General features: G+C 36.8%; 5 protein-coding genes across 6 annotated transcripts; 3 read left to right on the top strand and 2 right to left on the bottom strand.

Moving 5' to 3' along the window:
* The first annotated feature begins 178 nt into the window (after positions 1 to 178).
* Positions 179 to 6959, top strand: LOC132632642 (M phase phosphoprotein 10). 2 transcript variants are annotated; one of them, XM_060348642.1, is made up of 13 exons: positions 179 to 914; positions 1080 to 1141; positions 1917 to 2037; positions 2144 to 2254; positions 2545 to 2682; positions 3809 to 3877; positions 3985 to 4026; positions 4187 to 4255; positions 4705 to 4776; positions 4883 to 4936; positions 5029 to 5170; positions 6326 to 6388; positions 6474 to 6959. In XM_060348642.1, the coding sequence occupies exons 1-13, from the start codon at positions 231 to 233 to the stop codon at positions 6488 to 6490; spliced, it is 1644 nt and encodes a 547-aa protein (XP_060204625.1). In that variant the 5' UTR covers positions 179 to 230; the 3' UTR covers positions 6491 to 6959. The 2 variants fall into 2 exon arrangements, with proteins under 2 accessions (XP_060204625.1, XP_060204626.1); XM_060348643.1 differs by having other exon boundaries at positions 181 to 914; positions 2147 to 2254.
* Positions 6960 to 7262: 303 nt separating this feature from the next.
* Positions 7263 to 10159, bottom strand: LOC132632643 (uncharacterized). Its single transcript, XM_060348644.1, has 5 exons — positions 9896 to 10159; positions 9045 to 9149; positions 8332 to 8587; positions 8178 to 8255; positions 7263 to 7858 (listed from the first exon to the last, which is right to left on the bottom strand). Exons 1-5 carry the CDS (start codon positions 9932 to 9934, stop codon positions 7737 to 7739), a joined length of 600 nt encoding a protein of 199 aa, XP_060204627.1. The 5' UTR covers positions 9935 to 10159; the 3' UTR covers positions 7263 to 7736.
* A 1341-nt stretch (positions 10160 to 11500) lies between these two features.
* Positions 11501 to 12685, bottom strand: LOC132631394 (CASP-like protein 4D1). The gene is made up of 3 exons (XM_060346970.1): positions 12540 to 12685; positions 11824 to 11959; positions 11501 to 11698 (listed from the first exon to the last, which is right to left on the bottom strand). The coding sequence occupies exons 1-3, from the start codon at positions 12683 to 12685 to the stop codon at positions 11501 to 11503; spliced, it is 480 nt and encodes a 159-aa protein (XP_060202953.1).
* Positions 12686 to 14439: 1754 nt separating this feature from the next.
* Positions 14440 to 17068, top strand: LOC132634208 (uncharacterized). The gene is made up of 4 exons (XM_060350496.1): positions 14440 to 14904; positions 15316 to 15747; positions 16380 to 16430; positions 16686 to 17068. Exons 1-4 carry the CDS (start codon positions 14511 to 14513, stop codon positions 16736 to 16738), a joined length of 930 nt encoding a protein of 309 aa, XP_060206479.1. The 5' UTR covers positions 14440 to 14510; the 3' UTR covers positions 16739 to 17068.
* Positions 17069 to 17871: 803 nt separating this feature from the next.
* Positions 17872 to 21645, top strand: LOC132632641 (anthranilate phosphoribosyltransferase, chloroplastic-like). The gene is made up of 10 exons (XM_060348641.1): positions 17872 to 18150; positions 18234 to 18377; positions 18789 to 18950; positions 19047 to 19130; positions 19907 to 20095; positions 20304 to 20394; positions 20538 to 20597; positions 20827 to 20945; positions 21086 to 21220; positions 21293 to 21645. Exons 1-10 carry the CDS (start codon positions 17962 to 17964, stop codon positions 21335 to 21337), a joined length of 1218 nt encoding a protein of 405 aa, XP_060204624.1. The 5' UTR covers positions 17872 to 17961; the 3' UTR covers positions 21338 to 21645.
* The last annotated feature ends 5602 nt before the right edge of the window (positions 21646 to 27247 follow it).

Genomic DNA, 27247 nt, shown 5'->3' with positions numbered 1-27247 from the left:
TTTTAATGTCCTTGTTAGATTAAGACTAAAAGTGTACCATTTTGTCATTAATTAAAGGACTATTAATGTGTCAAATAAAAGTATAGGGACTACTTTGATCCATACCCCAAACAAAAAGTACCATTTTGAGTTTTTCCTCGAAATAGTAAGAAAACAAAACGTTTTCCCTAAACAAAAACCTTTTCTTAAACCCTACAAACCTTCAAACAAGAACATCATCATTCTCCTCCATGGCTACCGACGACAACCAAAATGCTGGCGGCGTTACGGCCCTCCGTCGGCTTAAATCAACTTCACCGCCGCTCTATCTCTCGGCTTCACCTGACCTTTCTGAAGCGGCTAGATTAGCTTCCAAGTACTTATACTCTTCTCTCAAACCCTATACACCTAAGTCGCCTTTTGCACAGCTCTTGACTGATGGTTTTGATGCAGAGCAGATATGGCAGCAAATTGACCTTCAATCTCAGCCTTTACTTGCCTCCCTTGATCGCCATATCAGACAGTTTGAGAAGAAACCTGAAGAAATTTCAAAAAGTTACAGTTTAGTTTCAGGTACTAGTGAAAAAAAGAATAATTTAGAGAGGGAAAAAGAGGAAAAAAGTGAGGACTTTGAGGATGTAGATATGGATGATTTTGATGATGATGATGATGATGAGGAGGAGGAGGAGGAGGAGGAGGAAGAGGATGAGGGTGATGATGGTGAAAAGAGCGAAGACGGGGTAGAGGAGAATGGAGGGGAAGGGGGAGTGGAAGATAAGTTTTTTAAGATAAATGAGTTGGAAGAATATATGGAGGATGATGAAGCAAGGGAGTATGGGTTGAAGAAGAAGAAGACTAAGAAGATAAGAAGAAATAATGTCGAGGAGGACGAAGGTGAGGAAGGCGATGAGGGGGACGAAGAGGAAGATGACGAGGTGAGAATTTGCTGATATTTGGAAATAAGGGTTGATTATGTTTTTAGCGGTTTGGTGGTTCAGATATTTGTGTCTAAGTTTATAATGATTGCAAGTAGATTGGTGACAGGAGATTTGTGCTTCTTTGATAAAGCTTTCGTTTTTACTATTATCTTGTTTTTGCAGCTTGGGTTTATGGGAATAGGAGATGATGAAGATGATGAAAATGGAGGAACAGAAATTGCCAGGTGCGCCTTCATCTCATTGTACTTTTTAATGCTTTTAGTGTTCTGTGATAAATAAAGGATCGATAAGTCTCAGTCAATTTGATTAAGACACTTAAATGCTTCTGGTTATTTTTCAAGACTTGAGGTGCTTATTGTCCATCAGGTAGTGTCTTTGATGTCGATTAAGCAGAGTAGATTTCATTGTGAAGGGTGATTGAGTGTCATTTTCCATATTGCCTTAAACTGAGAAGGACTGGAAAGAACTATGTGATTAGGCTCTCTGCTGAAGCTCAAACGTAGTCTTTATGTAGTCCTTCGGAATTTGCTTGTGGATGCAGGGTGCTCTTTCTGCCTCCCAGGCAACTGTAATATTTATTCTGTCATCGTGACAGTTAACCAGTACTAGATTAGTGATTCTGATGAAACTGCTCTCTGGTTTGATAAAATATCAGAGGAGCCTGTGGTTTCTTTCCCCCACTACATTTGATATATTTCAGTACTAAACAGCTGCCGTTGATGGTACAGCCATTTAACTAAGTTTCAAAGTTTTATTTGAGGATCTCCAAGTACTAATTTTCCTAAAATGGGCTCAAAGCTTGCAGAATCACATTCCACATACGCCCTCAGTTTAATAGAAAGACACACCTGCACTTGTCCTGTGGCAGTTCTCTTTCACTATTTTTCATCCCCCTACACGAAATGTCAATCACACTGTTCACGACAGTGAGGTTTTCAACTATGTTACCTCAACATTGACACACTTCTAATTTGCTCAAATTTTCTCGGTGATACACAGATATGAGGACTTCTTTGGTTCAAAAAAGGGTAATGGACAGAAGAAAAATGTTAAATCATCTGATCTATCAGATGGCCTGGGAACAGATGATGACATGATTGATGATAATGATGACAATCAGGTAATGTACTCTCTGTCATTTCAGTTGTAAATTGTATGAAGATGACTGAGTAAGTGATCTATACTGAACGCTTCCTCTGTATAATTTATTTTGTTTTTCTTTCTAGAAGAAGCGAAGCCTTTCTACCCATGAAAAGGAGCTTGAAAAACTCCGAACTACAATCGAGGATATGGAGAAGGCAAACTTGGAAGAGAAGACCTGGACTATGCAAGGAGAAGTAAGATATTTCTTTCATAGTTTCCTTATTTGTTTTAAATATTTTCTTTGAAGAAACACCCGTTCATGAATACACAAGCCCACACTCAAGATGAAAACTGAAACTCGGTTATCCCCGTACTCTCGTGCTAATTTCACAATAATCTTTTCTCTCATTGTTGATGCTACATTACGATCTTCATAAACCTTTTCCTTTCTAATTGTTCCCTCTTCCTGTATAATTCCCCATGACTCTTTCATGAACATGTACTAGGTCTTCATTCTGTATGTTTGAACAATCTCTATTGGCAGGTAACTGCTGCAAGAAGGCCAAAAAATAGTGCATTGGAAGTTGATCTGGATTTCGAGCACAACGTGAGACCTGCCCCTGTAATCACTGAAGAGGTTACTGCAACACTTGAAGAACTAATTCAGAAACGTATCATTGAGGTGAATATTCTTCTTTTGTCTCTATGCTGCTAATATCTAAGTCTCTTTTTTCTTTAGACCGTGGGAATGTTTAATATTAAGTTTTTCACCAAAAAATGTTTAATGTTAAGTTAGTACGCTGCTACTGAATTTGGGGCATTCTTCTTGTGGAATGGAAGTATTCTATTTTCTTCTGATGCAGGTGAATATTCTTCTTTTGTCTCTGTGCTGCTAATATCTGAGTCCCTTTTTCCTTTAGACCGTGGAAATGTTTAATATTAAGTTTTTCATCAAAAAATGTTTAATATTAAGTTAGTACGTTGCTCCTGAATTTGGGGCATTCTTCGTGTGGAATGGAAGTTTTCTATTTTCTTCTGGTGAAGTGGAATGTAATTATTCTTCAGGGCAGTGTTTACTATTGACTTTTTGGTGAGTTTGGCTCACATGTAGAGATATGGTCAAATATAATGCTACTCTTTTTAAAAAATTCACTGCAGAAAGATTGTAACATTTTAACATAAATTGATGCTTTCAAGTTAGCAATAGAAAGTGGTTATGTTCTTTGAGGATTTTTTTCGGCCCTGGGAGTTTAATTAGTATGTTTAAACATTTCCTACGTAGACTATTTTGATTATCGTTGATGAACATACTCTTTGAGTGTTGTGAGCTTGTTGAAGCTTTTGCTTTTGTGATTGTTGAGAGAATTGGTTGCTTGGGAACTTAGATTCCCTTGAGGTCATCCTAAGAGAATTGGTGCTTTGATTGAATGCTAGTTTAAGGTTTTAGCTATTGAAGAGCTTTTAGTTGCCAATTAGTGTCTTTCCTTGTGTCATTCTCTCCATCCCTTTATTTTCTTGTTGTTTTCTTGTTTTTCCATATCCGTTGTTGTATCAATGTACTTATTCAAGGGTTAATGGTGGTTCTTCTAGATCAAGTTATCATCAAAGTGGTTAGTGGATAAAGTTGTGTCTTTTCGTTAATGGAAGTAATTGTAACTACTTTACCAAAAAGAAACTCCTTACAGATGTAATAGTCACATCAGTGTGTTTTGTTCTTCTCCTATTGCTTTATGCCTTCCTCCCTAGCCAATGTTTGAGAGTGCATGAAACAAAGTAACCAACAACTGACCCCAGCTTGTGATGTCTAGGGTCGATTTGATGATGTTCAGAAGCCTCCTAGCTTGCCATCCAGAGCACCAAGAGAAACAAAAGAACTGGTAAATACTTATTCTATATGTAAAAATATATACTTGTCCAATCAAGTGGATACCGGTTGTTAATGATGCTGTGATTTGATGATTCTTTTTGATTTATCAACTTGCAGGATGACAATAAAAGCAAAAAGGGACTTGCTGAAATTTATGAGGTTAGTGCTCTTGGATTCATGTTACTCGAGGATAGTGATACTTTTTGGCAGCAACTACTGCTGTAAATATGTGTGCTCTTTATGCTTTACTAGCCAACTTCCTAAAGGAAATCTGTCATCTTTTTTGCTACTTCATTTCATATATTATATATTTTTGCAGGAGGAATATGTCCAGAAGACTGGCCTTGTGTCAACAGCATTAACCTTCTCAGATGAGCAGAAAAAAGAGGTATGTTTGACCACTCACCTAATATCCAGCTCTCTTCTTTATAACAAGAGTGATTCTTGTTCTTCTGAACTTTGTCATCAACCCCTTCTATTTGCCTTGTCTTACATGCCTGTCTTATGCACTATGTCTGACTACTTGATGTGTTATTTTATCAAGTGACAACCTTAACCTGAAATATATTATTGCTGTTAGATATGAGCAATCCAATGAAATGCAATTGTTGGGTGAACCCTAGGTTCTGTGTGCACAAATAAGATAATGAAAATGCGTCAATAGGTTAACAGACTTTTAAAAAATTACAGCATGCAGAGGAGAGGAAGAATTCTCTTAAACTTCAAGTTTTGAGGGGTAGCGTGTGGAGGAGGGAAGGAAGGGATGAATCAGGGCTTAACTGTTTTACTTGCTTGCATCATTTTTTTAAGTGTGCTTTATTTTGAATGTAAAAACAGGCCACTATGCTGTTTAAGAAACTGTGCTTGAAGTTGGATGCTTTGTCTCATTTCCACTTCACCCCAAAACCGGTATGACTATAACAATGTACATTCAGCTAGATTTTTCCCATCTCTACAGTGTCTCGTGTTACTTCTCCATATCTCATGTTACTTCTCCACGACTCACCTTGGTTAGGTCATAGAAGATATGTCTATACAAGCAAATGTCCCTGCACTTGCAATGGAAGAGGTGAGTTGACCTGAATAAGCAGACACTTCTTATTTCGAATTAACTTATCATACTTCTCAACTATAATTGCTCATATTATGGTTCTATGGTAGATTGCACCTGTGGCGGTCTCTGATGCAGCTATGCTGGCTCCCGAGGAAGTATTTAGTGGCAAAGGAGATATTAAAGAAGAAACAGAGTTGACACAAGCAGAGAGAAAAAGGAGGAGAGCGAACAAGAAAAGGAAATTTAAAGGTGAGTTCTTTAGTAATGATATGCCCCAAGGACACTTTCCATGCAGTTGACTCATGACTATACAAAACCGATGGTTGAACTAGCCAAGGGCGTGGCCTAGTGGTCAATGAAGTGAGGAGAACCATGGGGTTTTAGTTCAAACCCCAGTGGAGACAAAAAACACCAGGTGATCTGTTCCATCTGCCTAAGCTTGTGGACAGAATTGCCCGAGACAGCAGTTACTTGGTGGAATAGTCGAGGTGCGCGCAAGCTGACCCGGATACCACCGTCGTAAACATAATAGAAAAATTAACAAATTTAGCACAAGATTTTATACTACCAGAGAACAAAGTAATGACTCATTATTGAAGATCTAGGGTTCTTTATCAACTTCCCCAACCCGTGCTTTGCACTTCAGACTTACTGCCTTAGGTCATCAGTCCAAATTTTGAGACATTAGGAAATTGTATCAAAAGTTAGATGGAAGTATTTTGATGAAGCTTGAAACGTGAAGTAGTACAATTTTTGAAAATTCATATTAAGATTAACACGTGATAATATTTGTCTATATTGATTTCAAGTTTGGGATAAGTAAAACTTTATGGGCAGATGAAGGCCGGAAGTATGCGAAGTTCTATTAAGCACCAGGTACTCTTCCCTGTCGGTCCATAAGTGAAGGATAAATTTGATGGGATAACTGAATATCTATTTTCCAATTCTTATCCCTCTTTTCTATTTATCCAAAAACAACATTCTTATACTCCTCTCTCTCTCTCTCTCTCTTTCTTTTTTTTTGTGTGGTTTTGGGGGTGGAAATTTTGCCTTCTCTGCTGGCAGCAGCAGTAGATATTGCTGCCTACTGCCATACTTTTCTTTTATTTTAATAATGGTGCGCCCAAGCCAGCTTGTCGACCTATCCACTGAACACCGGCTACCTTCCATTCAATTTGGGGGGGGGGGGGGGGGTATTTATGAACTTTTGTGACTTGCCTGTAGTTGGAATGTGGTCAGTTTAATGTTTAACTAATGTGTTAACGTCAATTTGCTTCACGGCCATGCTCAAGTACATCTGTAACTAGGTGTTTAGGACTGAGTTTAAGAGATTTATGGAAATTTAGAAGAGTTTAAACTGTCTGTTTCTACTTGTTATCTTTAAGTTGGGTAACTGTTTTGCAGCTGAGTCAGCAAAAAGGACTGTAAAGCCGGCGCCAGAAAATACATTGTCTAACGGTGTTGAGAGTAAGTTGTTTTCTTTATTCTCATCTCTGACCTCTATCTTTAATGAATTTCAATTACTGAATTTGGTCGTGCCATTATTTTACAGGTAATGATAAGTCATAAGGTGTACCAAAAATGAACCTGAGTGGAGCTCCCATGCCTCACTCAAGCAATTTTGATAACAATTTTGGCACGGAACGATTTCTGCATCCTTGCTGACCAAGAGTGCAAAGCTGTTCAGAGCTGCATCCTCATACAAGACTGTTGTTTCCGTTGTGGACATGGACTGGAGTAACTTGGAGAAGTGCGGTTGCATGTTTGTTATCTGGCATGACATGAAGAAAATGTCACTACCGTGCTAATTTGGTTGAGAAGAACGAGATATTTCACATGATAGAGAACTTCATTACGATGTAATGTATTTTTTTTTATAGGGATTTGGTGGCGGTGTTATTAATTTGAATTTAATGGGAGCTTTCAAAAAGTTTTTGATATGTAAAGAGTTGGAATAGTGGCTGATAAAATGCTTCAAGTTTCAACCATATTAAACTAACCAGAAAAATTTATTGGTTTGAATTGTTGGACGACAGAAGTTCTGGATTCAAAATAATATTGGAAGTATTTTGGGGGCAAATAAAGAAAAACAAATTAATTGGTACGAAAAGGTAAGTTGTTTTGGTGGAATCTCAATTCATAATTTGAATTTCCCCTTCAGGAAAAGTGGAACATTTAAACTGGATAATTAACTATTTCAGAAAATTGAGCATCTTAAAAAATACCAGCAATGTGCAGTTACAGTCTTTTGCTTGTCTTACCAAGATTCTTTCTCACACAGACACAAATCATTCCGAGTGGAGCCACACCACTAGTGACCAAAAGAAAAGACACCAACATGTTAAATCAACATACCTTAATCCTCAAAAATACTTTATTCATCAACTATATCTGCCACAGTACTCACAAGTTAACGGGAAGATGTTGGAAAATTGACATACATTAATCCTCGACAAAAAAAAAAATACTCTAGTAATTAACTGTCTCCGCCATAATATTGACAAGTTCAGGGGAAAGATGATCTTGATAAAGCATCACATCCTTTCCATGTTTTAGGTTATTTTCTAAACCTCAAAATGTTGATCCACGCTCTTTTCATGTATTTATGAAGTGCGCAAACTATCAAAACAATCCTATAATGCAATAAGGCCAAGATAGCAAGTTTTATAGCTCCAGCGGGGGAACAATACGAGATGTCTTCTTCAAACCTCTTTAGTTTTCAGCTTGCCTCCGGTATTAACTTTTGCTAATATCACCATCATACATTTCAAGCAGGATCAGAATCCGGTTCTTGTGGATTGAACGTCATCATAATCTATTTGTTGAAGTGCCCTTCAAGTCGCTCAATTGCACCACCTACACCACCCTTCATTTCATTGCCATCAGTTGCCCCAGACCCTTCGTTGGCTTTCTCTACAAGCTTCAAATGAAGCCACCCTGATAGAACAAGTTTGTTTTAGTACAGCTCTGCTCTAAGTTTACTTTTACCAGAGAAACAAAATAGCCCACCCAGAAGTTTGTCCCTACTTCACATGATTCTTCATGCTAATGGATACATAAGATGCATGAAATCCTCATAATTTGAAAGTGTAAACCAGACTGCCTTAGCAGAGATGATAATTTAAATCAGATACGATTAACTGATTACTAATTTATAAGTTTTAGTAGCATTAGCAATACTATAAGGATAAGAACTTTGAATATATACAGAGCAATTTAATAGATTGGTATTAGTAAGCAGGTCACATTCTATTACCAAGAGGGAAGCAAACTGCAGCACCCAAAGCAGAACCTAACATCACATTTCTCGCACGCCATTGGAGTGATCCTGGCACTGGAACATAAAAGGAGGAGTTAATAGGGAGGAGATAATCTAATAAAGGTTCTGATGCCCAAAATTTCCCACTTACTAACTAGACCAAATGTTGCAGCTGTGGCAGAACCAGCTCCAACAACATTGAAAACATCATGCACACCACGCTTTTCAGCAAGCAGATTCTGTAATCCATAAAAAGCAGCAGTAAACATTCCAAGGCGTATTCCGCCAACTATTGAGCCACGAGTAACTCGTATAAATCTTTTTTCCATAGCATCTCTCATGAGCCGATACTGTTCACGCTTATCTGGTGTGCTCCCAAGCTTTAACATCACCTCTGCATCCTTGCTCTGTTAAAAGAGGAGAAATTCACATGAATACTGGAGGAACCATCCATGCAGAAAGGGAAAAAAAAATTCACACTCTTCCTTTTGGGAAGGGAGGACTAGGGAAATCCTATTAGTTGCAGCTTTCCTCCAGACCTCTAGAAAAAAGCAGCAGGAAATCAAATTTTCTTAAAGGGGCATCTACCTTATACAGCGCAATAGTAGTAGAAGATACATATACAAGGTTAACAGGGTCATAAAGTCCGATTAAAGAAAGCCCTAAATTTTCTTCTGCTTCTTATTTTATTTCAAAATATATTCTGAACTCCTTAACATGTAGTTTGAAATCTTATTTACTATTGATAATGTGACATTTTACTACTGTTAACATTGCCTCTGTCCAATTTATCTCTAAGCATAAATGCAACTATGGGAAATCAGTAAACGGAATATAATAGTTACAGAGGGAATGGGTACTAACAACAGAAGCAGCTGCCTCCTTGCTACCTCCATAAAACATGCCAGCAAATACCCCAATTACAGTAGCAGTGCCCCAGTTTACAGTTCCTGCCATTTTCTGAGATCTCTGGAAAACAAAACGATATACATAGAGAGATAAATAAAATGTCAAACAGACAATTTTCCGGTAGAAGTCAAATAATGTAGTAGCACAGTTCCATCAGCCTGGTAAGGAAATAAACATTTGCACATTTTAGCTCAATCCCAAACTAATTGGGGTCATGTATACATAGATACTTCATAGTTTAGCTAATTGTACGTCGGCGTCAACCAACACTAACACTTCCTTTTGTCTATAGGATTTGGGACTAATATGGGTCATATAATAAACACTTTGAGAGTAAAAAGAATATCAAGGAAACAACATTGGCAAGTTAACATGGAAGACAATTTCAGCAGCTAGCTGGACCAAATATATCTGGAATGAAAAATTCTTCAGTGAAGTAAAGACTAGAACTTTACAACGATCATGTAAAGATTCCAATATTCCCAATCAAATAATCAACTCTTTTTTCGAATGGCTTAGCTGAGAAAATTGAGAAGTAAATATCGATATCGAGTAATTTCAGATTGAATAATCCACCAAGTACAACATAAGAACAGTAAGAGCAGTGACCTAATAACTAATTTTAAGTAATTAGAAACCAATTCATATATAGAGAGAGATAGACGGGAAAAAACCTCACCAACATGCACCAAATCATGTTAATTTAATAAAATTGAAGTAAGAATACGTATGAATTAACTATAATCAAATGATAAAACTTATACAAATTCACTTATTGGTTTGGAAATGCACTTAATATTACTCACATTAGGCACCGTTTCTTCAGTGTTCTCCGATGATTCCATTAATGCTGACGTTTAACTGAGAAGGTTAGCTCAGGCTTGAAAGGAGTATCGAGTAAATAGATGGGCGATGATTAGAGTCTCGTTAATGCTGCAAATGAATTAAACCAACTTGTATGTTCAATTCCAACCGATGGATGTTATACCTTGAAAGGGTCGGGTCGGATCTGATTCGACCCTTCGATTTAGGGCCGGCGCTTTTTTTTTTCCCGCAGATTGTCCTTCATACCGACTGGTAGTATCTTTATTACTTAGGTCTATGCAATCATAGATTTTGGGGTCGATCCTAGCAGAGTCAAAAAATAATAATTTTGCTAGGCAAAATTATATAAATTTTGATTTTTTAGGTAAAGTTATATAAAAATTATGTCTCGTCCGATATGATTCTGTAGAAATTAAGTTATTTTATATAAGTTTTGTAGAAACTTTGCATTTTAGGGCAAAGTTAGATAGAAATTACGTAGATAATTTAATTTCTACAGAATTATACCAAATAAGACATAATTGCTATATGACTTTGCCCGAAAATTCAAAATTTCTATATTTTACTTTGCAAAATTAAGTCATAGATCCAAAAAAAAAATCTGATTTTTTTGATGACAACGATATTTTTGGCCACTTTTTCATAACTTAAATGTGTCGAAGGGAGAAAAATTAAAAAGAGCAATTTCGGTGACGAAAGGTAAAGACCACCCCCAAACCATTCGTGCGAATTGCCTGGCCAGGGAGTGGGGCTTGATAAGCCTCATCTTCATCGTGGGCCGACCCAAGAGTCGTTTTGTTTTAATTTTTTTTTTTTGGGAAAATGTTTTAACTTCTAGTTAATACAAATTTGAAATACTTTGTCTTTTTTTTTTTTTTTTTATGTTAAGGGTTAGGAATTTGAGATTATATCGGTTCTAGTAGTATTTGGAATTCAATAATCCTCTCTACGACTTCAATGTTAAGGGAAGGGTAGTTTATAAGTACTAAATTTATATTGGCAAAATACCTACGAACACCCCCAAATTTGATACAGATTATTAGTTGTACTTTAAAATTATTCATAGTCTTAAAAATTCCTTAAATTTGGTTATTTGATAATTTGTTCCGTTGGATGCTAATGTGATAAAGAGCATCAATGGACTCTCCTCTATGCGTGTGGAAGTGAAAAAAGTTTGAAAAATCATCTTTCAAATGAGTATATTTTTATCCATTAGTTACCACATAATTATATATAATGGTTCATTTACTAGAATTTGTTTATTTCATTTTGTTTCATCCTAATATACAATAAATAATTTATCCCAACGTTGTATTTTTAATTTTTTTTTTTAGATACAACGGGTATTTGATTCAACTGTATATGAAATTTCTGAATCACTAAAGAGCAGAATTTTTATTTGATGGACGTCAGAGTCATATACATACATGTTAACAACAACAATGATGACGACAATGAATTTCTGTTATTTCATAGATTTATTGAAATAAATACAAAGTATTGCGGCTTAAAAAATAGTTAATAGGATGAACAAAAGACATGACTCACTAGTTTTATTATTTTTCCATTATATATTGTGAAGCTAGCTAGAAGCCTCTTCCCTTGCGGTTACTCGTGGACGTGAGAATTGTGAGTATAGCCATTGTTGTAAATCCAGCCAGCAGAAGACCACTTGCAATATAACCCCTCTCAATGATTTCTCCTCTTTCTATATCTTGCACTTTTAATTCAACGCTTACCCCAAACCCCAAACCAACACCGCTTGCCAAGAAAAATGCTATCACCTGCATGCCAATTTGATGAAAATTTTAAAAGAGGTACTACTTGGAAATAGTTGTTGTTTGTAACTTTTTGAGACGAAATATAAAGGAAAAAAAAAATTAATAAATTTTGAGGGGAATAGTTTTACCTTATCTCCATAGAAGTCAAATATTGGGAGAAATTCGCCTCTAATCAGTCTCTTCTCTTTGACAGCATGATACATTGCGAAAGGCAGCTGAATCAATGAGTATAAAATTCCACCAGCTGCAGCAGCTAGCACATACCTTCAGTGGTGTAAAATTAATTATTACTAGTATAAAACTCAAACGAAAAAAAGAGAATTAATTAATGCACCTTACTGTATCTGTAAAGTAAGTCTACTAGGACATGTTTTTAATTGTTACATACAAGGAAAATGAAATCTAACAGTCCATTTTTTTTGCCATACATAGAGCTCACCAATGCGTATCATTCTGTTTCCTGCATAATATATTACCATCTGTCTCAATTTATGTGAAGGATTCGGGATGGGATTTGGTCTAGTAAACTTTTGTCTAGTAAAGATTAATATTCCTCTTGATTCATGACATCTATCCAACTCCAAGAAATATTAGATGACTAGCATACATTCTGGCCTCCGGGACTCATGGTTAGTATATAAAAGAAACTAAAAGGGTATTGATTTTTACTGAATAAAAGTTTACTGAAACTAATTTCATTTCGAAAGATTTGAAATACTCCGAGTTTCAGAATATTTAATTTATGGTGTGAATTCGAATTTAGATTCTTCAAGTCCTTCAAAATAAAATTTATATTTTTAAAGACTACATGAAAAGTTAGAGTACATGGTCTAAAATTAAATACCTATAGCTCTTGATACCACGGAATTGGGATTTGATGCTGCCGCGGAGCATACTGATAACTATTAGTGCAAGGGAAGCAGCACATAACAAGAGAGTTAAAATCCTAAGAGCAAGAATTGAATTGATTATAGCCCTTGATGATGCCATTACTCAATTCCCTTGGTTAGTTTTCCTCTTTCTAAGTGTTCACTATATATGCATATCTCTCAACTTCATGTTCCTTTTATACACATTTAGACAAAAATCACCCAACTTAATTAAAATATGATTGAGATATCGATGTGGCCAAAGACTCTGTGTCCTAATAATAGTTTAAGGTCATTGTACATAGCCGGACGAGAAAGTCACAGCGAGTACAAACTTTTCTAAGTAAAACGGTCGGCCAGTAAATACATTATAGTAGTAAAGTAATGGTAAAACCTTTGAACTAAAACGCGTAAAATCCGTAAAAATTACCTTAATAAAGATATGATGGTTTAGTTTTAAAAGGGAAAGGCAACACTAATATGTTTCATACATATATCAATGGCCCAACATGCATAAAAGCTTGGGGTCAATCACCCCCACTATGATCCTATTCTAAATTAAACTTCACCATAAAGCAATCCAACACTCAACATAATCATATCTTCAAAATTTCTACCACTCTGCAGTGCCTAAAAGCAAGTTAAAGCAAACAGAAAAGCTAAAAAGTTAGCCAAATCTTCTTAAAGAAACCAGAATGCCTCCCCCAAAAGTAGAAATTCCCTTTAAAATATTCAACTCACCATCTGAATAAAGTTTCAGGGCATAGCCATGATTTTCACAAGAAATCTAAAATATAAAGAATTAATCACTCAAAAAAGTTAAGAAATTCAATATCTATTAGATATATACATAAAAAATAATTTTAACTTTATATATGCTCTTATTCCTAGTCCCGACATGGGTCCCACACCTTCCCTCTGTTTGGATGGTTGTTTCCCGTGGTTCATTAATGTGCAGTATGGTATGGTACAATATGGTGTTGTATTGTATTGTACTGTATTAATGAATACAATGTTTGGATAGACTTTATCGTTTGTTATGGTTTAATAACATTTGTATTGTTTGGTTTGATTGTATGGTACTGTATAATAACTTGTAAGTTTACTAAAATACCCTTAACTCTTAATTAGAAATAATTTTTATATATTAATAAAACTCAGGTAAAGAATAAAATAGAAACTTTAAAAAATAAGTAGGCAGTGGGTGGGGGAGGGGTGGGTGGTGTGAGGTGGGTGATTGTGAGATGAGAGTGGGGGTAGTGGGTAGTAGGGGTAGGGGTGAGTGGTTGTGGGGGTGGGGTTGGGTGGTGGTGAGGGGTGGGTAGTGTGGGATGAGGGTGTGGGTGAGTTGTTGTGGGGTGGGGTTAGGCGGTGGTGAGGGGTAGTGGATGGTGGTTGGGGTGGTGGGGGTGAGTGGCAGAAAAGTGGGGTAGTTGGGAGTGGAGGCGGGTGGTAGGGCGGGGTTGGGTTGGGGTGAGTGGCGGGGGTGGGTGGGAGTGAGTGGTAGCGTGGGGCAGGGGTGGGGGTGGGGTGGGGAGGGGTGGATGGTGGAGGGTATAATGGAGAAATGAAATACGTGATCACAAAAAAATTACCAAATCTGTGGTTTCAAAAATTGAGACTTTTCATGCTTATATAACCATGAAATGAACTACGAGTTTATAACACCATACCACATAATTTTAAGAACAATGAAAACAAACATGATTTCTTAGAAAACCATACATTAATGAACCACGGAAACCACCGTCCAAACAGGGGTAAATCATGCACTGTAACTTAGCTCTGTTAATGAAGTATCACCAGTTTCTTAGCATCCCAAGCAACGTATCTATCAACTTTTTCTTTTCCTAAGATAAAAAAATATATTTTGTATCTTTCAAAACACTAGTCTCTTTCCCCTCTTAGAGACCAATTATTCTTCTCCCATTTCTCTCCTCTCAGCCATGGCTCATTTTCTCTCAGCTTTTATTTTCATTATATTTCAAACTCTAGCACTACTCCCAATATCCGCTCATAGCCATGGCAATGCGCATACATGCAGATCATTCTGTGGAAACTTAACAGTCGATTACCCTTTCGCAATTCAATCCGGTTGCGGCCATTCAGGTTATAGGGATCTCCTATTTTGCATCAACAATGTTCTTATGCTTCACATTAGCTCTGGATCCTATCGCGTTTTAGACATTGATTACGCTTACCAATCCCTCACTTTAGACGATCCTCACATGTCAACTTGCTCGTCCATTGTATTCGGCAATCGCGGCAACGGCTTCGTTGTAGAAAGGTGGCGTGAACCGTACTTAAACCCTACGGCGGACAATGTGTTTATGCTGCTAGGTGAGTTGCAGGACCCGTGAAGACTGTACCGCAGTGGAATTGAATATGAGCATCCGCACCTTAGTCTGAATATTTATTTATTTTAGACATAATGTGTAGATAGACATCTGATTCCAACTGGCAATTAAATCCTCTAATTTTAAGAATGCGCGTCTAGAGATCTCAACTCTTCCCTACAGTGGACACCAGACGCTGACGTGACATGTATATTTGAACGTGTCTAGATGATCATTTTGTAAGGTTGAAATGTTCAACTGACACAGTGAAAATGAGTTGAGGTTATGTCTAGATGATCATTTTGTAAGTTAGAGTGTTCAACTGACAGTAGATGCCAAGTTTAAGTGTCTATTTATGTATTATGCCTTTATATTATTTTTCTACTGTAATAATTTGTGGTATTTTCACCAACAGGTTGCAAGGCGGAATCGCCGCTGTTCCAAGGGTTTCCGGGGAAGCATCTGCCGTGTCGGAATGTTTCCGGGATGGGCTGTGAGGAGTATTATGGGTGTCCAGGTTGGGATATTATTGGGCCAAAAAAAGTGGGCTCGGTGTATGGATCAGGCCCACCTGATTGCTGTGCTGTTTCGTTTGAAGCTATTAAGGCTATTAATTTGACTAAACTTGGTTGTCAAGGGTATAGCAGTGCTTATAACTTAGCTCCACTGAGAGTGGTTGGGCCTCATGGATGGTCTTATGGGATAAGGGTGAAGTACTCAGTTGAAGGAGGTGACTCATTTTGTAAAGGTTGTGACGCAACAGGAGGATCTTGTGGCTATCATGTTAATGATTTTAGCAGTTTGTGCATGTGTGGATCGTGGAATTCTACTTCCAATTGTGATTCAGGTGATATACACATTTAAAACTCCAACTCACTTCCTCCCAATTTATGCGGTCTAGGATCAATTTGATTAAATTTTGAAACTAAATTGGATTAGATTAATTTATTATTTTAAAATTAAAATTTAGATATTCAAAAATCATACAAAAAATATTATAGTATATTACAATTGTCTTCTCATATAAATCTCATATTACTATGATGAAAAAATGCAGTTCACAACATTGGTCAAAGTTTATATAATTTGAATATAAAACAAAAAGTGTTACATAAATTGAGACAAGGTAAAAGTAACTGCAGCGTTTTCCTTATTTTATATTCCACTTCTTTCCTTTTGATGTATTGTTTTATTTATGGTTGTTTTTGGCAGGGAGAAGGTCTAAGTTTGCTTTCTCTACTATATGTATATGAAGTAGCTTAATTTTATCTTCCCATATGTTTTGTACATTCATAGCCTTGTCTTTAGATAATAGTTTCGCACTTACTCTTGCCACTAATAACGCTCTAGCACGAAATATGTGGATTAAAATATTTTCGAGAAATTAAATATCTTTGTCAAGTTAAGGACATCATAATTTCTTTATTTACTTGAAATTCTCTCGCGTTTAACAAAAGTGAACATTTATTTTATGTGCAGTCCACTCAGCTTCGCACAGAAGAACTTGGTCGATAATGGATGCACTTAAAGGTACGGATTTATTGTTAAATAGTAGCACTACTTACAGTTCAAGATACTATTATTTATTTTCTTAAGCGCATCATTATGTTTATATTTCTCTAAAACGTCTTTACTTAATTAACATTCCACTCGTTAAGATAGTAAGAGTATATTCGAAAAGAAAATAATAAATGTTTTTCTTAAATGTCAATTATTTGAAACCAGATTTAGTTTGTTAATGAGTAGTCATTTCTGGGGACTAATTACTGCTTTGATAAAATATAGGACTAGTGGGTTGTATTGCAGTCTGGAAGCTCTCCGCCACACTTGGATTGTAGGAAAGAAGTGACCTCTGTTATTGATTGATCCAAAAAAGAAAGAGCAGTTCAAATGTGCTTACCAGAAGAATATAAAGCAACTTATATCAATGTTGCATCTCAGCGTTAAAGAGTGTGCTAGATAAGAGGACCGAATATTTGGTTCTTCAAGGTTTTGTACCTTTTTTTTTTAATTGGTGGAGTACCTAATTTTTCAATTTTGGCTGAAGAATTTGATAGTATGTTATTGTTATGTACGTACACATAGAGAGACAACAAATTGCACTTGATTCCTCAAGGTACTGTATAATTAAAGATGTATCTAAATATGAACTTGCTTGTTCTAGTGCTTTTTCTTTCGCCATCTCAATTTATATAGTACTTTTATTTTATTTTATTTTATTTTATAAAACCATTATATTTTCCAATATTTCAAATGCATTAACTTGTTCAAATTTAAAACTTAACGTGATATTTTATTATTAAGTTGACTTTTGATCATATTTTACATTTCTTGTACCATCCCAGCATCATTATACAAGTTAAATATAACGTTTTTAATTTCGTAACTAATCAAAGAGCTTCATATAAAGTGAGATAAACTACTTATTTTTGGTAACTATTTAACAATTATTCTTGTCGACATCCACGAGATCTTCGCTTAAGTGATGAGGTTGATGTGCCAATTTTTCTTTCAAAGTGAAGCAACCGCATTCAGCTAATTAGTTGTCACATAGTTTATGGAAGCACACCAAAATTAATAAAGCAGGGCCATTATTTGAGAGTAAAACAATAAATACCAGCTTTGCAATAGAGATAAGTATTTTCCATTTTGAATGAAATATTTTAAATTTGAGTTTTAAAAATAAATTATCATAATTTTTTTAGGATTCAAATTCTGTAAATAAAATCACCTTTAATAAGAACATTTCTACTTTAAAAGTAAAATTTTCGATGGAACCCGGATTATACGACCCCAAAATAAAATGCTCGATTGAACACAAGGTGGGGAAAATAAATAAATAAGAAGAATAAGAAAACATGATGAAAATGGAAGAAAAAAATAATAACAAAAACAGAAAGAAGCAGTAGTTGACAGTTGCCCACACGCAACCATTAATTGCATATGATTTATATTCCTTTAACTACGGTACTGGATTTCACATCCCAACATTTATTACGCCGAAAAATAGAGAAAACGTTTACGTTTATTGAATTTGGGACCCAAAAAAAGTGTTAAAAACATGGCTCTGCTACATTGCCGTATTCCTTCTTTTGCAGTATCAACAGCACCTGCAAATCGTTATCTTCACAAACTGGACATTACCAATTTACTATTTCACAATTCTAATAATAACCCAATTACCAAAACCACCCTTCTTTCTGCCTTGCCCAATTCATATCAGCATTCTTCCATTTCCTCATTCAGTGAGGTATAAAATTGATTTTTTCTTTTTGTATCTTTTTATTGTTTTGAGTATGGTTCTGAATTGGGTTTTTGTAATTCATGGTTCAGTTGATCGAGGCTTTAATTAGTGGGAAAGACTTGACAGAATCTGAATCAGAAGATTCTCTTGATTTCTTGTTGAATGGTGCTGATGAAGCTTTAATTAGTGCATTTCTTGTTCTTTTGAGAGCTAAAGGTGAAACCTTTGAAGAAGTAAGTACCAGTCTTCAATTACTTAGATTCACCCTTAGACGTAAAATGTTTATATTTAGATACACCATTGGATATAGTGACTTTGATGAGATGAACATTTCATCTTGTTCCGATGTAAGGCTTTTGGACATAAAAAATGTGATTTTTGAAAAGAAGTACAATGTATTTGAAGTTAAGTAGAAAAAGTAAATTTGGAAATTGAAGTTCTGTTCGAACATGTATTTAACTTTGACAAAAAGTTGAAATTTTGTCAGAAAAACTGGTCAAAACTACTTTTTCTCATCTTCAATTTTTCTTTTCAAAAGATCAGTCCAAAAATGCGGTTTTGAAATAAAATTCATGGACAAGCGGCTCCTTGATATACTGTGATGTGCGAATGTTAAAACCTGTTTTGTTTATGGTGATGGTTAGGTAGTGGGATTGGCAAGGGCAATGATAAAGCATTGTAGAAAAGTGGAAGGATTAGGTGATGCGGTTGATATTGTTGGGACAGGAGGTGACGGTGCAAACACAGTGAATATCTCAACTGGTGCTTCAATACTTGCTGCTGCTTGTGGTGCAAAAGTTGCCAAGGTTGACGGATTTTACTTTTTCTTCTCACTGTGAGTCTTTCTCTTTCTTAGTAAGTACAGAAATTTGAGGCTGAAAATTCGTTTGATTTAATGGCAGCAAGGGAATAGGTCAAGTTCATCTGCATGTGGAAGCGCAGATGTGCTGGAAGCACTAGGTGTTGCAATTGAGCTGGATCCCGAGGTTAGTGCAATTTGCTATCCTGATTTAGATTAATGCTAAGCAGTAGTTTTAAATGCTGAAAGAAACACTAGTGTCAAATTGACTTCTGTGGCTTGGATGTAGTAGCTTATATTCAGAATAAACACTTGTCACATTCACCTGTTTAAACTGATTTGACGAGCCGTCTAGCAACTGCTGTGTAATGCGAATTTATCGTTCTATTCTTTTCTACTCTTGTAATTTTAGTGCACTTATGTAAGATAGGAGATAGGTACATCCAACACATGGACCAATATATTAGTTATCTTAGATGATGACCTCCAAAGCTGCTATTCAGGTTCAACAATTCTCTTAGTATGATGGAAGGAGTAGCACATGCTTTATCCTATAGGACGTCTTTCACCTTCACATGTGCTCATTGGGTTTGCACTCACTAAGAGAGGTGTCATTTGTATGCCATATTTCTTGTTGCTATATTTTCGGGGACAATGGCCAAACTATTTATAGAATGAATCGTCCAAAGTAGATTAATATGCAGCCTAGGGTGTCATTGTAAAGAACCATATTGTTGTGTAGGCTCTCTACTTTTTGGTATATTGCTTATATACGGAGTTTTCCAAATTGATGAAAAGTTTACCTTATAAAAAAATTAATATGCATCCTAACATAATCATGCTTTCTTACTAATCAAGAATAAACTAAAAACTTGTGCTATAACCTTTGGATCAGTAGAATTAGTCATTATCTTTGATTTTCTAATTTGATGATGCTAGCGATTCTCAATGTTATGGATTCAGGGGGTAAAAGAGAGTGTAGCTCAGGCTGGAATCGGTTTCATGATGGCTCCAATCTACCATCCGGCAATGAAGATTGTTAGACCTATCAGGAAAAAACTGAAAGTAAAGACAGTATTCAACATCCTTGGACCCATGTTGAATCCAGCAAGAGTGCCTTTTGCTGTAGTTGGAGTTTACAAAGAAGACCTGGTAAATCTTCAACTTCCAATTACACTGATACCATAGATCTCTGAGTATGTGGTTATATAAGAATCTAGTACACATCAAGTCTGATTATTGAGGTGCTAGTACCCATTTTCTCTGTTTTGTCTTCTAGTTCATAGCCTTCTGACTTGTTCCAGTAGTTGTGCTCAGTGTTATCGAGGTCCAAATTGTAATCAAGCCGTCATTTCTTTAGGTCGAAAAAATGGCTAAAGCAGTCCAAAGGTTTGGTATGAAAAGAGCACTGATTGTTCACTCGGAAGGTCTTGATGAGATGAGTCCTCTTGGTATTGTTCCCTGTTGCAGTTTTAGTAGATCTTTTAAGTGTAACTTACTAAAAAGAAAGTAAATTTGTTAAGTGTATTTTTATACTGACGGTTCTTATCTTTTACTTCACTTTGCTATTATTGATAATAGATTAATGTTACAGGGCCTGGTTTAGTTCATGATGTCACCCCAGATAAAATTGAGAAGTTCCCATTCGATCCATGTAAGTAACTTGTCAATATCAGAATTAGTTAACAATTCGTTAAATAAAAAAAAGTTGGATAGATTTCATGTACAATTGTTTTATTCAGACAACTAGTAAAACAACATCTAAAATATGCAGGATGGAATTAAATTCGTAGTGAATAATGATGCATTACCCTAGGTGTGTTTCTCAATAGTCCATTAGCATTTTGATTAAAACTAGTCCTGATATGATTGTCTCTCTTTAGTGGACTTTGGCATCCCTCGCTGCACTCTTGAAAGCCTGAGAGGTGGAGGTCCAGAGTACAATGCCGAGATGCTTAGAGGTGTGCTCTCAGGAGAAAAAGGGCCGATTGCTGATGCTTTCGTAAGTCTTATCTTGCTACACCTAAATCTCCTTCTATGTTGCTCTAATTGTGCAGATGTCGTAAATGTGTATACACCATCTTATGAAGCAACGGCTTTCTTTCCCCAGCAAGTTTTAACACTCTGTTGAACTATTGGTAGGCATTAAACGCAGCAGCAGCTTTACTGGTCAGTGGACGTGTTAAAAATCTGGCTGAAGGAGTGTCATTAGCTCGCGATACACTACTTTCTGGCAAAGCTCTGAGAACACTTGATCTGTGGATACATGTGTCCAATGTAAGGACAATTCTCAATGTTTATTCGGATAAAGACTAGATCAGTTCACTGTATCTGTTCTCTGTTTTGCAGAGGGTGAAGGAAGAAGCTCTTCGGGGTGGTCCACTTTCTGCTTGAAAGTTGATGGAAACTACCACATTGTACATGTAACAGGTTCCAAATTTGTGGCTGATCAAGATTGGGAGCCGCTCACAGTGGTTAAAAATTTAAAAATCAAAGTGAGGAGAGGACACTTCAATCAACTTGCACAATTTTCTGGGTAGTTATAACTTATAAGTATGAAAATTGAGGGGTTAAAAAGAACAAGAATAACTGAGACCTTTTAGCCTTCTTATGATTTTAAGGGCACGTGTGTCTCTGTAGAATCATTGGCTGTAATACTTACATCAAGGCGTGGAATTGCATTAGTTGTGGATTCAGAATTTTGTCCTAAGTGGTTCTATTAAAATAATAATTCAAATCAACAAGAACAACTGACATAACAAGTATCCAAATTCAATATATATTTAGTGAAAACCATCAAGATACATCATATTGAAATAGCATAACTGATCAATGATCGCATCACATAGTTGCACTTTCAAATTCTTAATATACATAACACCTTCAAACAACATATCGTTAAGCAATTCATTTTTCATTTATTTCAAGAAAAAGTTCTTAACTGTACTGACGGGTAATATTAGGCTTAATTTCACAAGCAAATTAAATAAATGAGTGACCATGTCTGATTAAGATTCATTTCAATCAACGTCTTGGGGTTGCTCACACTTTTGTCTGAGAAAGACCAGCTAAACGGGCAGATCTAAATTTGTTTTCTCCCATCTCTGTAGAATTCAACGTCCCATACAATAATTTCAGAAGTTCAGTTTCTGGCAATTTCAACTTCACTTCCAACAGTTTTCTAGGTAGTTCAGGAAGGGCCATTGGCAAGAACACGTCCACTACGACCAAGAAAAATGGACCAGCAACATGGCAGTCTCATCGCTCATCTTGATCATATATGTAGTGTTTTTGTGTGAAACTCATATCACCTTGTAATAAATCTATTCCTGCTTGGACCTAAAAGCCCTTGAAGAAGTAACTTTAACATACTTCTATTGAAGCATCTTATTGCCTATTTCTTTTCTATAGACAGCTAGAAGATGGTAACATCGCCTACTTTTATCCTCAAAGGTGACTGCACCTCAAGAAAATTAGATCTTGATCATCTTCTGTAAGAAATTTGAATAAGGCCAATACTATCATATTCCAACACAACATACTTGGAACCAAGGAAGCACAACAACTAATGTGAGTATCTTTTATTAAATTATACTATGAAAATAAGAAAGATACACCAATCATCTGAAGTAAATGAGAGGCTGTAATTATGCTATATGTAAAACAAGAACATAAAGCATAATAAATAGAGTAAGCAAACGAAGGTGTCTGACTCAATACAGAGTTGGTGTGACCCAAGTTGGAGGGCAAACTCGACTGAAGGAAACACCCTCGTAAATCGGCTGGATGCTGCCATCTGCTAAGCTGAACACCCCCATGTCCGAGCCTCCTCCTTCTTCATAGAGGAGGTATGATAAATAAAAATCGTCTGTAAATTAAATATGATTGGACTTGATTCCTGGAAAATGGGAAACTTGGACTGAAAGAGAAGCATTAGCACCCAGAAAAAAAGCTCTGTCCCCTTAATTCCCTGGTTTGGGTCGCTTTGCCAGCAGCTAAATCGACCTGGAAAACTCGGAAATCTGTTGTCCCATATGTTATGCCCTTCTGACTACCCAATCGGGAGATAAGCCTCAGCGGAATCCTGTCGCAATCACCTTTGACTTGCCTAAGTCGGATACCATTGCGCAAAACTACAAATAAAGATCCTAGTGATTCTAGGATGTAGAACTGACCCTGATAGTAAACAGGACCGAATGGTAACTCTGCCACAATTTGACTGTTAGTGCGAGCTGTTGGGAATAAACCCGCCACAGAAGTTATATTCACGGTATTTACAGCGAAATAACAATGTAGCACCGTGATACGGTTAATCAACAAGAATTAAAAGAGCGATAATGACACCAAGATTTTTACGTGGAAACTCAAAAAGGGAAACCACAAGCTGAGAGGAGCAACTGATATCACTATAGCAAGGATTTTACACTTTGTAGGTCTGAGCAAAATACTCCAAAGACCACTACACACTACAAAAAAATTGTCCTCTTTTAAGATTTTCCACCTTACTACAATATCGCTCACACTCTCTATTTTTCCTCACAGACTATTTTCCTATCTGTTAATGCCTCACTCTTCTTTCTCTCTTTGTTGGTGTGATTACAAATGGAAGAATGACCCTTCATTTATAGGAGACCAAACTTGGCCTCCAAGAACAAAAAGAAGAAAAAGAAAAAAGACCAAAATTTGTAATCCACAAATTTTGCTTTGGCTCCAAGTATTTTCCTTTGGCTCCAAGTTCAATTTTTAGCCAACTAAATTGGCACATGCCAATTACCACCAAATGGGATGGACTTCATCAATCTCCCCCTCCAATACCATTCACCTGAAGGAGGTAACACGAGGCTTCTAGTTTGATTGCATGCCGACAAGTTCCTTGCATAGCTCGAACTTGTCTTTTGGTACAACCTTGGTCAGCATATCCGAAGGATTCTCACCTGTAGGGATCTTCTTGACCTGCATAGATCCATCCTCTATCTTTTCTCGAATCCAGTGATATCTCACGTCGATGTGCTTCGTCCTTGCATGGTACATGGAGTTCTTGCTCAAGTCTATTGCACTTTGACTGTCATAATAGACGACATACTCCTCCTGATGCAATCCAAGCTCTTGAAGGAACCGTTTCAGCCATGTCATCTCCTTGCCAGTTTCTGTAGCGGCAATGTACTCTGCTTCAGTTGTAGAGAGTGCGACACACTTCTGCGACTTCGACTGCCATGATATAGCTCCCCCTGAAAATGTGAACAGGTATCCAGTAGTAGATTTACGATTATCAAGATCACCTGCCATATTAGCATCTGTGTAACCCTTCAAGACTGGATCAGATCCTCCGAAACACAAACAGTTTCCAGTAGTACCTCTCAAGTACCTAAGTATCCACTGACTGCTTTCCAGTGTTCTTTTCCAGGATTTTTTTTTTATAAATCTGCTAACAACACCAACTGCATGAGCAATATTAGGTCTAGTGCATACCATTGCATACATCAAGTTTCCGACTGCTGATGAATAAAGAACTTTGGCCATGCCCTCTTTCTCCTCCTTTGTTGTAGGACACATCTACTTGTTCAACTTCAGATGACTAGGAAGAGGCGTGGTAACGGGTTTAGCACTCTTCATGTTGAAGCGTTCTAGTACACGTTCAATGTACTTCTGTTGAGATAGCCACAACTTTCTGCTTGTTCGTTCTCGAACAATCTTCATCCCCAGAATTTGTTGTGCTGGGCCCAAGTCCTTCATGTCAAATGACTTGGACAGATCTCTCTTCAACTTGGAAATCAACTCCTTGTCTTTTCCTACAATTAACATGTCATCCACATACAACAACAAAATAATAAAGTTGTTGTTAGAAAATCTTTTGAAGTATACACATGGATCAGAATAGGTCTTTGTGGTTTGACTTTTCATGAATGAGTCAAACTTCTTGTACCACTGCCTTGGTGTCTGCTTCAACCCATAAAGACTCTTATTCAATTTGCACACCATGTGTTTCTTTCCTGTTACTTCAAATCCTTCTGGCTGCTCCATATAAATTTCCTCTTCCAAATCTCCGTGAAGAAATGCAATTTTCACGTCCAGCTGCTCCACTTCAAGATCTAGGCTAGCTGCTAAGCTCAAAATGGTTCGAATAGAAGTCATTTTGACAACAGGTGAGAAAATTTCGTCAAAATCAATACTTTTCTTCTGTTCGAAGCCTTTTGCCACCAATCGAGCTTTGTATCTGACCAGGTCGCCATTTCCATCTTTCTTGAGTTTGAAGACCCACTTGCATTTGAGTGGTCTTTTACCCTTTGGAAGTTCAACCAGCTTGTACGTGTTAATTTCTGTAGAGAATCCATCTCTTCTTGCATGGCTTTCATCTACTGGCTCTTTTCTAGATGGGACAGCACCTCCTTCAGACTTTCTGGCTCCTCCTCATCACTAATGAGGACATACTCCGAGGACGGGTACTTAGATAACTCTACCCTTTGCCTTTCTGATCTCCTCAGAGGTTGAGATTGTTCTTCTTCTTCTTCTTCTTCTTCTTCCTGAGTAGGGTACTCCACTTGCTCGGCATATTCACCAAGTTGCTCCCCCTGCTCGACAACCTCATCGGCCGTACTTTCTGCACTTCTGGGAATGTTAGAAGGAACGGTAACAAGGTTAGGGACTATACTATTCTTAGCCTTCTCTGACAGATCATCAGCAGTTCCAACTTCACTTTCTCGGAAGACTACGTCTCTGCTTCTGATGACCTTCTTCTTTACAAGATCCCACAGTCTGTACCTGTCACGACCCTTCTAGGGGCCGTGACGGGTACCCGGGGCTAACCACCGAGCACCACTCATTTCCTTACTCGTCATAGTCATTACGCAATTCTTTACCATTCATATACTTATAATCATAAGACAACCATTTTTCATTTGAAACCATAATTACTTTTATATACATATGCCTCTCGGCTATCAAAATGATAATGTACACACACACACACACACACACACACATATATATATATATATATATATATATATATATATATATATATATATATATATATATATATATATATATATATATATATATATATATACGGTAGTGACCTTGTGAGACCATATAACCCACACTGTGTATCTACGAGCCTCTACTAGAGTACTAGACATATAGACGGGACAGGATCCCGTCATACCCAAAATATACATGTACACAAAAGAATAATCTTAAGCACCTCCGAACAATGGAGTGCTCTCAAATCGGTTGCTAGCTCCTATGAGTCTGGATCAGGATCACCTCCCTGTCTACCTGTGGGCATGAACACAACGTCCAAAGAAAACGGAGGTCAGTACGAATATTGTACTGAGTATGAGAGGCATAAACAATAATGATACGTCAAGGAGATAGTGAAAGCATCAATAAGGAGCAACTGTATATGACTGTCACTTATAAAAGAAATGACACATGCTGACTTACTCATAATCACCATCATATCATGTATGCACAAATTTATAAGTATAAGCTGCCCGTCCATATAGGTACGGTGTGATAATAATTAACTTGCGTCCAGGCCTCCCGCGTCCGGGGTATAAGCTGCCCACTATAGTGGTGTGTATGTCTGCCCGTCCATATAGGTACGGTGTACTATTATCAACATGTACTCATCACCATGCATGATCATCAACATATACTCATCACCATGCATGATCATCAACATATACTCATCATAGTGCATGTATAATAACTCAAAGATAGCTATACTTTATCGAGGTGACATAAGGTCGTGAACCCCCGATTCCATTATGGGCATCTATAAGTATCCTGCCTCACCTTGAAGGAAATAGTATGTAAGGTGAGGGTATACAATAACTGACATCATTAACTTAATAGTATTCTGCCTCACCTTAAAGGGAACATATGCATAAAGTGAGTGTATACAATAATGAGATCATTAGCTCAACGGTATTCTGCCTCACCTTGAAGGAAGTAGTGTATAAGGTGAGTGTGCACAACAACAATATCATTAACTCTAGAATCTTTAGACTCAAGCTTATCATCATCATTATTGGGCTCGCAACATATCTCTTATCTCATATAGCTATTCATGAACATAAACTATTAGCTTTCTGGAATGTAGGAGATTCACGGAGAAGAAAGAAGAATCATATCATCGGATTCATGCCATAGAAAGAAAGGACTAGCCCCACATACCTTTGTTGTTTAACTACTGTATTGCTTGCTCGTTCTCCTTTAATGCTCATGTCTTTTCCTTCAAAAGGAATCGTATGAACGTTAGCCAATCGATTACTTAAACGTGCTTACTATTTCTAGGAAAAT

This window comes from Lycium barbarum, chromosome 3 (assembly GCF_019175385.1).
Source record: "Lycium barbarum isolate Lr01 chromosome 3, ASM1917538v2, whole genome shotgun sequence".
NCBI lineage: Eukaryota > Viridiplantae > Streptophyta > Magnoliopsida > Solanales > Solanaceae > Lycium > Lycium barbarum.
Note: the sequence above shows the minus strand (reverse complement) of the source record. Positions and strands in the feature narration are given on the sequence as shown.